The 12087-nt window shown below is 49.2% G+C and overlaps 1 protein-coding gene across 2 annotated transcripts in view; it reads right to left on the bottom strand.

Annotated features, from left to right (window-relative positions):
* Nucleotides 1-12087, bottom strand: part of CYFIP2 (cytoplasmic FMR1 interacting protein 2) — a 108398-nt gene that overhangs the window by 32942 nt on the left and 63369 nt on the right. For both annotated transcript variants that reach the window (XM_074360989.1, XM_074360990.1), the window contains exon 24: nt 830-973. In XM_074360989.1, coding sequence (XP_074217090.1) covers nt 830-973 — 144 coding nt within the window. The remainder of the gene's footprint in view (nt 1-829; nt 974-12087) is intronic.

Here is a 12087-nt window from a genome sequence, read left to right as displayed (position 1 = left end):
CACATTATCTAATATAAGCATGAAAAATACATGGCACCCCCAACCCTCCTGTGTCCCCAGCAGACGTCTTTAATCAACTACCACATTTTCCTGTGTAACTCTAGATTTAGCTTCACAACCTATAACCACCCCTGGTTCTACACAGCTGCTACGAGAAGGCTAGAGTTAGCAGGTGAATCCTGTTTGCTGTTCCTGACACGGTTATGCATTACTTTATTTCTCTTCTGTCATCTCCAATTTCAAGAAAGTCCTGTTTCAGCCTTGCTGCAGCAGTGTCCTGGGGAATTAGATGAAGGTTCAGGTGACCTTTCTTGGGGTGGATACAGAATGGTGGCAAAGGGATACAGAATTCCGTCGGGGCCAGTGGAGTGTTGGGAGCAGCAGTCAGCAGGAAACCCCAAGGGGAAGGAGCACAGTGATCAGAGATCTCCACCCGGGGGCCTGAGGGGAGGGACGGCAGCACGTGTGTCATGGATTTATCATGCTCAAATCAGATAATGCAGCACGCGGTGGGGGAGGTGTATGAGCAGTCATGCCTAGGCCTTAAAGTCAAGATCAAGATTGCTGAGTGCAGTCAGCAAGTAAAAAGAGTGAGCTCGGGGTCAGAAAATGAGAGGCAAAGCCACAGGTCAGAGGTGGACTGAAATGTTACAGAGCGATGGGTGAGAGGAATCAAGGGACAAGGGCAGACGATTCCCTGGGTGACTCCTACGGACAGAGATGAAGAGACTGGGACTTGACTTTCCAGGCCAGGGAAAAAGTGACAGCAGGCCTCATTTGTCTCAACCCCACTGCGCCCATCCCAGGCCTCCTCACGGCCCTTCCTTACCAAGCTCTTGACGATCTTCAGCAATTCCTCCATGACCACAGCGATGCCCTGGTAACCCAGGAGCCTGCAGATGGTCTTGAAGTGAGGGGGGCCCACGAAGTTCCTGTAGGAGCTGTAGATGTGGCTGTAGGCAATGTTCAGAGGCTGGAAAGCACGGAATGTGGTGGAGTCAGTGGTGGAATACTGAGTGGACACAGTCGTGACTCCTGGAAGGCGGCGTTTCACTGATACAAGGGATGGAAACCTGAGGACACTCGTGCGCTCTCACTGAGGACCCCTGTGAGTACGTCTTGCAAGATGCTAATAGAGAGTGGTGGTCAGTGACCACAGCACGGAGCAGAGGTGAGGCAGCGGCTCCCTAACACAGGAGAAGAAAGGGCTTCCAGGCAAATGCCTTCTTGATAGAACTCATGCCACTCACAAACCAGGACTTGCACAAACTGAGCCATGGGGATGGGGTACAACAGATGATTTTCTTTCTCCAGAGGCATCTGTACTACTAGGAACTGGCTGCAAGAACTGTGTGAAAACTCAATCGCTGGTTCAGCGTTGCCTTCTCTCTTCCACATCCAGGTGCCTCCATCCATCATGGGTAGGGGAGGGGGTCGTGGGAACCAAGAGGCCCGGGAGGCAGGAGACCTCTGCTGAGGGCATGGGAAAGTCACCTAGCCTCTTTGAGCCTCAGTGTCTTCATCTATGAAATGAGGTGGCTAGATTAAATCAGTGGTTTTGTGGCTTTTCAAGTAGCCATTAAAAAAAATAAAAAAGATGCCATGGGAACAAGTACGTGAGACAGATAAAAGCAGAGCTGCTCTGACTGGGAGCTGGTTGGGAGCCCAGAGCCCTGGTCACTGAAGGGCCACCTCCGTTGTCCTCTGGACCCCATGAGACACCTTTGCTGAATTAGTGAGGTCTCTTTAAGATCTTTCTGTCTGAAAATATATGACCAAAATGTAGGGCTCTGATTTGGTCTCCCTTAGCTGGTGAGACTATAAAGTGATGACTGACGTTCTGAGATGCTGCCTCTTACGGAGCACCTCATGCCAGACTTCATGAAGCCCTTCATTTAATCCAGTGTATGTGATATATACAATTCCTGGCCCTATTTCACAGATGGGGAAACTGAGGCTAAGGGTGGTAAGTAGCTTGCTCAAGGTCACACAATTCATAGGTAACTGAGCCCTGATCTGAACCCAGGCAGGTGTGATTCCAAAGCCCGTGTTCTTAACCTCTGCCTATAATGATGAACTTTGGAGGGTGAATTCTTACATAAACATACCCATTAAAAAAAAAACAACAAACCTTCACTCCTAACCTGAGTCCTAAGTACAGTTTTCCTACCTAGAATTGTAGCAGTCCCGTACACAGATCATGCAAATATGGACGGACCACATCTCATATTCTATTAGCCGACATTCTCTATTGGTTGGCTAATGAGAAATCCTACTATATTAAATCGGAACTGTAATGATGCTTTTGGAGTTCTGCAAGAGTCTCGACTCTCTGGAGCCACCGAGGGAAGATTTAATTATTTTCAGTCTGGGTTTTGCATTAAGTATGTTTTACTATATATGGATTATTCACAACTTTCCAAAACAGCATCACAATTACACTGCCCTCTAACAATGAGGATATGTGAAGAACACAATTAGAGGTCCCACTAATAACAAGGATGCGTGAGGAATGAGGACACCCACTCCCCCTGCAGGTGAATAATGGTTCTCCCGGTAAGATAATGCCTATTTATGGGGAGGCTAGGGGTGTGGGATAGAGCAGCGCTCTGCACTCAACGCTGGTGTGCTGTCACCGTAAAACTCTGCCTGAGCCTGGGGGGGGGGGCATCTTTCAGGTAGTTACTAAAGATTTCTAAATGGTGTGGGGGAGGAATGGTTTATGCAGGGACGGAAAACAGAACCGATGAGACGCATGCTGTTCGCTGGCGTTGACCGTCAGCAAATCCCGGAGGATGTGAACTGCTGAGTCTGACTGAGTCAGCCGTGGGCCAGGCCATATGATTTCCTGCGTGTGGCGCAAACCCTCTTAGTGCTTCTGTGACAGGCCGCCCTGTCGAGAAGGGCTGGGAGCAGGGAGAGGTGAGTGAGGCACTAGGGCACAGATGCCAGGGGGCGCTCCCTCTCCCAAGTGCACCCGAGTTCTGGCCCTGTAATCAAAGTCCCGCTCTGGGGTCTGTTTCCTCTCCAGGGATGAGGGGTATAAAATATCAACAAACCATGGCTTACCTCTGGTATGGGAAGGAGAGTGACTAGAAAGGGGCATGGGAAAACCTTTGAGATGATGGAAATGCCCTATATGTTGACTGGATTCTTCTCTACACATGCGTACGTTTGTCAAAACTCATGAAAGCATATGTACACTTACGGCCTGTACATGCTATGGACTGAATGGTTGTGTCCCTCCAAAATCCATATGTTGAAATCCTAAGCCCCATTGTGATGGTATTAGGAGGTGCGACCCTCGGGAGGTAACTAAGTCATGAGGGTGGGGTCCTCGTCAGTGGAATGAGTGCCCTTGCAGGAAGACACACAAGATCCCTCTCTCTCTTCCCCATCACGTGGGATGCAGTGGGAACAAGGCTGTCTGCAAACCAAGAAGTGGGCTCTCATCAGTCACTGGATCTGCTGGCACCTTGATCCTGGACTTTCCAGCCCCTAGAACTGTGAGAAATCAAGGCTATTTAAGCCACTCAGTCTGCGGCATTCTTCTCACAGCAGCCTGAAGCTAAGACAGTATCTTTTATCGCTTACGATTATACCTCAACACAAAAATAAATTAAAAAGCCCACTGGGCTGTGTCATAGCCTAATTTGACCCAACATTTGTTTTCAAAGATTCAAAAACGAAAACAAGAATTGAGTTCCTTCCCAAAGAGGGCTGCCGCTCGAGGCCGCACAGGCGGGAGGGCATGATGACTGGGCTCTGTCCCCGGCCCTGAGGGGCACCTCACGGACTCATCCCCCAGGCAAGCAACCTCCCCACTCCTCACCCACCCCAGGCACTCAGGGCCTCTCCTCTGAACCCAGCAAAGCTCTGAGCATCTTCAGTCTTTTTTCAAATATCCTATGAAAGGAATTTTCGAGCAACAGGGAGGTTTCAAATGGATATCCCTGGAGGGGACAAAAAGCCACCAGCGAGGTTTTCTTCCCTCTGTGATTCTCTGATTTCATTTCTGGCTTTGTCTGCGCCCAGAGGTTTTTTTCTTTCTTTTTTACTGGGGTGGGCACACCTAAGTTCAAATTCCAGTTCCATAAATTTATTAGCTAGCTAATCTTGAGCAAATTACTTAAACTCAGTTAGCGTTGGCTTTCCCTAATTCAAGGTAATAATACCGCTCCAGCAGGGTTGTTGGAGGTTCAAATGAGATAACATACGTAAAGCACTTAGCATGGTGCCTGGCACACTGGACGTACTCACTGAAATAATAAATAATAAAGAACTCATATTAACTTTGTTTTGGTAATTGGGAAGGTAAAGAATAAGTAACTACAGCTTCCCAGTCAAACTTCCTCCAGCAGCTTTGGCTGTAGTCATGAGTCTTTGAATGGGGGGGGGGGGACAAACACCTGTGGGGTGCTATGTTATATAACACAGTGTATGTCCTACGTGGGGATGTGACAGAGGGCACACCTGAGATCGGCTGATGGAACACATCAAAAAATGCAGATGGTGCTCAATATTTAGAAGATTATAAAAATGGGAGCTGTCCAACAGTGGACTGCGCTGGGGAGAGACTGAGAAACACGACACAAGTTGTTGGAAGGCTGCGCTATCTGGGGCAGAGGGCTGGGATAGATGTGTTATGAACTCCCCTCCAAGATACAATTTCCAGGACAGTCCTCCAGACGGGCACCCTTCCTAGCAGTCTTCCTTCTTAACCCTCACTCCCGCCCAGGGAGCTTCTAATACAAGTTTCCCTTAGCATTTCCTGGCAAGCACAAATAAAAATATATCTGGGTAGATGGAAACTGTTTAGCAGCCCCCCTCCCCTGCCTCCCTAGTTCTAGGCAGTGAGGAGCAATTTTGGAATTGTTTCCCACACACAAGGGCTTTAAAATACCCCCCCTACTCAATGCACACTGGAGGCCTCTTGTTAGCATTCCTACACCAGTCTTGGAGTCTGGTTTACACCAGACAGACATTCAGGCCTCAGCTGATGGCCCAAGCTCAGGAAGGGCCAGCATGGAAACAGCAGAATTCAAATCCTCCTAAGTGCGCAAGCGCCCCTCGCTACCCCCCCCACCCCGCCCCAGAACACAGCCATGCAGGAGGAGTGGCACACACATGCTGGCAGGGACATGCACGCACACCCCCGCAGGGCACACGCACACCCCCGCAGGGCACCCGTCTGACCTGCTGGCTCAGTAGGAGGCTGGGCCCTATTGAGAAAATGTGGGAATATGGGAGCCGGGGTATTTTCTGAGGTTTGGCAAAGAAAAACAGGAATGCGACATGACTTGAGACACTGGAAGCTTGCTACAGATCTCCCACACTGAACCAGTCCTGCTAACTGACTCTGGTTACGATCAACGCCTGCCCTTAGGAACTAATTATGTACCCTGTTTGGGACGCCTCACTTAAAATCAAGCTTGGTGAAACCCATCCTGCACAAAATAGATACCTTTATGAGATCTCAAGAAATGATTCTCATTCAGAAATCTGGAGCCATATTATTAATTTGTGACATAGATACAGATACACCTTTTTTTTTAGAAAAAGGTAAAACAGTGTTTTAAGTGGAGAAAAGAAAGTTGAACTTGATCTTTCAGATCCTGGGCACTATAATATTAACTGTAAATTGACTTTTTTAAAAAATTGTGGTTAAAATACACATTCACCCATAGATGCTACCATTGTAACCATTTTAAAGTGTTGTAAATGGACTTTTAGTCATAAGGCCTCCATCTCTCACCAGACGGTAAACAAGACCAGCCACTCCAAACACAGAGGTCTGTTTATTTGGCAGGCTGAATTTGCAAGCAATTTGCATCTCTCCTTTCTAGAATCACCATTGCTGGTTTCAGAGATCCCAAGAGGAATTAAAACTGTTTCTAATTTTCTGTTTTACTGACAATTTCTCTAACGTTCCTCGAGCAACTGGAATACCATCGGCCCACCAACACAAACACAGCTCTCTAATTCGGAGAGGGAGAGAACTGGGGCTCCAACTCTAAAACCACTGCCGGTTAACGAAGACGCGGGTACACGAATAAAACAGCAACATCGTCCTTGTCGGGAAGGCCACAGAGCAAGGTGGTGTAAAGAACTGATAAACCCTGGGTTACGGGTTCAACCCGCTGCTACGTTGCGGGTAAAACTGATGACGCGCTACCTGTCCCCTCCTGATGTCTGGTGAGCTCTAGGGCGGGGTCTCCAACCTCAGGGTTCCTTCTTGGGCTTCTCAGCTCAGAGGCTGAAAGATCCAGGGGAGCTGCAGTAGAGACCTCAAGAAACGACGTGCCCCACTTTGTTGTCTCATGAGTAAAGTCCTTCAGAGAAGGCAAGAGGGAGAGCAGGGACCCAGCCCTCCTGTTCAGAGAGACCCTATCAACACTGCAGTACCTAGAGATGCTAGAATTTTTGTCACTTTTTAAATAATCTGCACCCATCTGATGACACAAGTGTATCACACTTCTCTGTTGATGAATGTTTCCCATAACAATTCCTTCGTAATTGCTTAGCTGTATTTGTTTCCTTGTCACTGTCACAAATGACCACAAACCTGGTGGCTTAAAACAACAGAAATTTACTCTCCTGGTTCTGGAGACCATCATCCACAATCAGTATCACTGGGCTGAAATCAGGGTCAGCGTGGCCACACTCCCTCCAGAGGCTCCAGGCAAGAATCTGTCCCTTGCCTCTTCCAGCTCGAGTGGCTGCCAGCATTCCCTGGGCTGTGGCTGCGTCTCTGCACCGTCACGTCCTCCTGCTGAGATCTGGCCTCACCTGTGTCCGTGTAGCCCTCCGCTGCCTCCCTCTTATAAGGACACCTGTGATGGCGTTGGGGACCCAACCTGATAAACCAGGACAATCTGCCCATCTCAGGATCCTTCACTTACTCGCATCTGCAAAGCCCTTTTTCCGAACAAAGTCACATTTCCAGGTTCCAGGATTAGGGCCTGCTACCTCTAGGGGCCAGAAACTGCCTCCTCCAGCAGGTGAGGCAGGTACAATCACTCCCATTTACCACGGGAGAAATCTAAAGCCCAGATGAGGTGAGGTGAAGGGACTCGCCCTTAGTGAAATATACCGACATTCTGCCATAGCTACCAAATGCCAAATTAGCAAAATTCTTCTGGACTGGGGGATAAATAACATTGTGGAGCCTTGGAGTGTGCCACACAGATACAAGAGGGAGAGTGGTGGTGGCAGGAAGTCAGGTGGTGCCCAAGGCAGATCCCCTGATCAGGCCACTTGTGAGCCCGGCTGAGAGGTGCCCATCTGGCTGCAGCAAAGCACTGGGTCCTGGGCCCCAAGGACTGGGACTTAATGGGAGAGGCACCGCGAGAGAGATGACGAATTTCCCCTGAGGTCAAACAAGGCTCACGCCGGGGCATCATCTAGCTACTGGCAACCTCTCCAAACCAAAGATCACACCAACAATCTCTAAAGGCCAAAACGTCATTGGGAAGTGACTGGTGTAACTTCAGGGATGATTTGTGCCACAATCTGTATCACTTAGACGGCACTTTTATGGTAGACTGTCTGTAACTTACCTACAGAATCATACTTTTAAAATTTTGACTCATGTACTAATTTTGGTTACTGAAGCAGCTACAAAAGTTGGCATTTAGTATCACCCCTAACCCCGAGTGACAGAGCTCCTGGGCAGGAGTTCTTGGCCTCCAGACTCCGGAAGAGGAAACATTTATTCGCTGACCGGTTTCCTCCAAATGTATTTGACGTTCCCTCCGGTCCTGTCGGTGATCATCGGGTGGCTGGCTGTCCCCTCTGAGGTCTTTCAGTTTCTTGCCTGTTCCCATCACTTCGGAATCGACCAAACCGCATATTCCTGTCTCTACCCCTCAGGAGAAGTTAAGCAGGAGGCAAAGAGCTACTGGTGACCGCCGTTTGGTGAAGAACCAGCAGAGCAGAGTGCATCGAGGAAGCCAGCTGGGCGCCTGGACTCCGGGCCCCCAGGCCTCAGCGCAAGGCGCCGCTCTGCCACAGCCTCGCTTTGTGATTTGGGTCAAGCCAGTTAATCCCTCGGGGCCTCTGTGTCTCCCTTGGTACACGGTGATAAGAGGGCCTACGCCAGAGTTCCCCGTGGGTGAAACGTGAAAACACACGTAAAAGGCACCAAAATGCTCTCATTGGTATTTCTGAGTTGTATGAGCTTGAATGCTGCCTTTGAACTTTTTGATATTCTTTATGTACAAAGAGCATGTATGTTTTAAAAAATAAAGTGATTTGAAGGGGGAAAAAGGAAAGGAAGCGTTGTGCAGTGTGCAGACCTTGTCCATCACAGCCTCTGGATGAAGCTACAACCAACTCAGAAAATGGCTCTGAGGAAACGGCCCACCGACCTTTTCTTCTTAATAATGACAGCTGCTGTCTCTAAGCCCGGCTCTGCAGCGGTGGGCTCATCTCACTGCTACAAGGACGCCAGCGGGCGGGTATTACTCACAGCTGCCTTTTCCAGAAGTTAACCAAGGCCTAGGAAGGTGAGAAAATTTGTCCAAGGCCCTGGAGGCGGGATTTGAACCCAGACTGGGGACTTTGGGGCCTGGGTGCCAATCAGCTTTGGGACCGAGGTATGCCCTCACACTGTCCCTTCACTGCCACCTTGAGGGAGGGTGTGGGGACCCCTAGTCTTGGCTGGTTTCCTGTGGCAGGGATTTACTTCCCGTGTAAACCATCCAGAGGCCGCCTCTGGATGCCCTGAGGTCCTCACAATTTGGATGCCCTGCAGGGTCCTCCCCGAAGGTGGAGAGGGTGAGCTTGGCTTGGATGTGATGTCCTTGGGCAAGTGTCCCCAGAGGTTCCATCCCAGCCACAGAGCTGCACGGGCTCCTCTGGGTGCTGCTGGTGAATGGTGACGGCTCTGGACTGGAGTCAGGGAGCCGGATTCCTCTCCTGGCTCTGCCACCCATCAGTCACCCGGCCTGAAGAAAGCTGTCCCTTCTCTTGGGATCTGTGAAGCAAGAGGAATTCACACTCTCCCAGTGTCTCAACTTCTCACGTAAAAAGTTCAATGTTAAAAGCAGCATCCAGGAACATTAAAAATAAATTTCTGTTCTTGGTGGCAAAGGCTTGAGTTCCATCTCATCACTCCACAGGCCCCCTAACGCTGATATTTTTATTCCCCTCAAAATAACTTTTGCAAAAGGCACCTGCAAACGACCACACTGGCCTCTCTGTGGAGAGGACACTTTTATGCTCGGCAGGGAGTTACCATTAGCACACAAGACAGCAGGTTTTAGACGGACCCCTAGGAAGACAGAAGGCCACCAGAAGCACAGAGCAAGTGTCTAACTGGGGGACAGCAGGCACCCCGAGACTCCACGCCTCACAGAGACCCTTGGCCTGGGGAGGCTCTGTGACCCACCAGCAGCTCTTTATAACTTTTTGATTATCACTGATGTAAATCAAAAGGAAACCTTCATGGGTTCACTTGGATACTTTGGCCAAGAACCAAGAAGAAAAAAGATGATTTTTTAAAACACCTAATTTGTGTTTTATTATTGTGTTATAGAAACCGGGTCTAAATCCACCCGAGCGAGGGCTGCTGTAACAAATCACCACAAGCTTAGTGGCGTAAGAGGACAGAACTGCATTCCCTATTTCAGACGTGCTCTGTGATGTCCCCTCAACAGAATGGTGGTAACACATTCTTTCAAGGTTGAGGGGAACAGGAAGGGCTGGATTCTCAAGAGTCAGACATCCCTTTGTTGAAAGTGCAAAAGGGCGAGGAAGAAAGTCAGGACTCAGGAAGGAAAAGGAACTTTGGGGATCATCCAATCCCCGAAGAGTAAAGCTTCCGTTTCTTTCAACTCCAGTTGGCTGACAGGGAGGCGGCGTCTTGGGATGCTGTGTCAAGAAGGATTTCTGGGGCTGAGTTTCTGAGTCCAACTGGAAGGAGTGCTGTATCATTTTCCTAGGGTTGCCAGAACAAACTACACAAACATGCTGGCTTCAAACACTAGAAATCCAATCTCTCACAGTTCTGGAAGCCAGAAGCCTGAAACCGAGGTGCCAGCAGGGCTACGCTCCCTCCGAAGGCCACAAGGGCGGATCCTTGCATGTCCCAGCTCCTGCTGGCTCCTGGCAGTCCTTGGCTTACAGCAGCACCACTCCAACCTCCGCCTCTGTCCTTGCATGGCTTCTACCCTCTGTATCTCGTCTTGGTGTATAAATCTCCTCCTGCTTCCTCTTATTAAGACACTGAATTCAGGGCTCCCCCTCAATCCAGGATGACATCATTTCGAGATCCTGAACTAATTAAATCCACAAAGATCTGACTTCGAATGATGGTTGCATTCTGAGGTTCTGGGTGGGCTGAGGGAGGGACACTCAAACCAAATGAGTACAACTGTCACGACTGTTTAGCCAGCCTCACGTGGGTTCTGGACGGGGCAGGGCTAGTACTCACGTCTTCCATCTGCCATCCTGATCTAGCCAAAACCATTAGCTTTACAGTGGATGGAACTGAGGCCCAGAGAATAAAAGCGCCTTCACCAGCGTCATACAACCAGGTAAAGCCTCAGGAGAAAAGAATGAAGAAAGAAGAGGAGACAGAGGTGGGGTAGGAAGAGGGGCGGTGGGGTGGGAGGGGATGAGGATGCAATGACTGTTCTACCTGTGAGAGAACAGAGAAGGGCACCTTTGCATTTGAAACCACTGTCCAAAGATGGTCTAGATAGGGCAAAAATGATAACTAGTCTATTAGTGAGGCAGGTTAGGAGACTTTGAAGAATTAGTACCGTTCTGAGAATCAACGTGCAGTGGATTGTTTGCCTTTTTTTGGCCAAAGGAGTGAGAGCTCCTCTCACTGGGCAAAAGCTCTTCCAGGCTGGTCCCTGAAACACCGTGCGTACAGATGCCTGCTGGTTGCCATGGTGAATGATGCTGATCTGAAGAAATGAATAACGTGAGCGCTGGGGGCGACAGTGGGATTACTCAGACAGTGGTGAGAGAGACACCAAGGAGAGCCCAGAGCAGAGGAGGGCAGAAGGCACCATTCCTTCAGCTGTGGTCCACTCTGCCTCTGAGGGCTGCGTTCTAACCGGATCCACTGCGAGCATCAGGTAAGGGACATAAATGGCTCTTCTTGGAAATGGAAATGGCTTTTCCTTTCACACTCTGCTTGGAGAAGGGCCAAGCAATATGGATAGCTAAAAATGGGGGGCTGGGTGGGGGAGGAGAAGTGGATTTAGGAACGGAAGCAGAGGAAGAAAAATAAATAAGGGAAACATTTGGTCCTAAAAGCTGCAGACGCTGCATCTTGACAGAAAGCTCTTTAAAATGTCTGCTGTGGAAAACTCAGTCTGCAAAGACAGCCGGCAAAGATGTGAGGCAAACAGAAGAGATTCATGACAAGAAACGGGATTCCTGATCACTCCTGTTGGAAGGGTTTACGAGGGCTGTTGCCTCTGTATCTTAAGTAATGAACTGAGTGCTTTTCATTGCAGTTGGATGCATATTTACAGGGATGTGTAGGGTGCTGGGGTGGGATGGACAGGTGCCTACAAGAAGGAGACCGATGGAGAAAGCCCAAATATTCACTCCCCTCTGCAGTGACCCTCCCTGGAGGGATCTGAACACACTTAACCTCATCCCTTTGGTCCCCTATTTTTCTGGGAAAAAAATTTCCAGGCTAACGGAAAGGAATGCTTCCCCTTCCTGAGCATTTTAGTTCACTGTCATCCTAAGAGAAGAAAAACAAGGACTGAAAAACCACTCAGTGCTGTGCACCTTCCTGAAGCTCACCTCCTTGGGGAACATGGGTACCAAGGTCAGAGGGAGGAGAGGGGAGAGAAAGCAGCTCGTAACAGAAGTCAGTTTGGCTTAATATACAATTCAGGTTCAAATCAGATCAACTGTTCTTTTACTATGTCACTGCAATCCAAAATGAAACCTTCTGTGTTTCACGCGAGAGAAGAGGGGCAGAGAACAGAGCTGGGGGAGGGCTATATGTGAACACACAAAGGTTGAGTATGTCTGGCCCTGAATTTCAGATCAGGGGAAATTCAGAGGAGAGGAACCATCTCTCTCAAACAGATAGAATTAGAGAGAAACTATAAA

This window comes from Camelus bactrianus, chromosome 3 (genome assembly GCF_048773025.1).
Source record: "Camelus bactrianus isolate YW-2024 breed Bactrian camel chromosome 3, ASM4877302v1, whole genome shotgun sequence".
Lineage (NCBI taxonomy): Eukaryota > Metazoa > Chordata > Mammalia > Artiodactyla > Camelidae > Camelus > Camelus bactrianus.
Note: the sequence above shows the minus strand (reverse complement) of the source record. Positions and strands in the feature narration are given on the sequence as shown.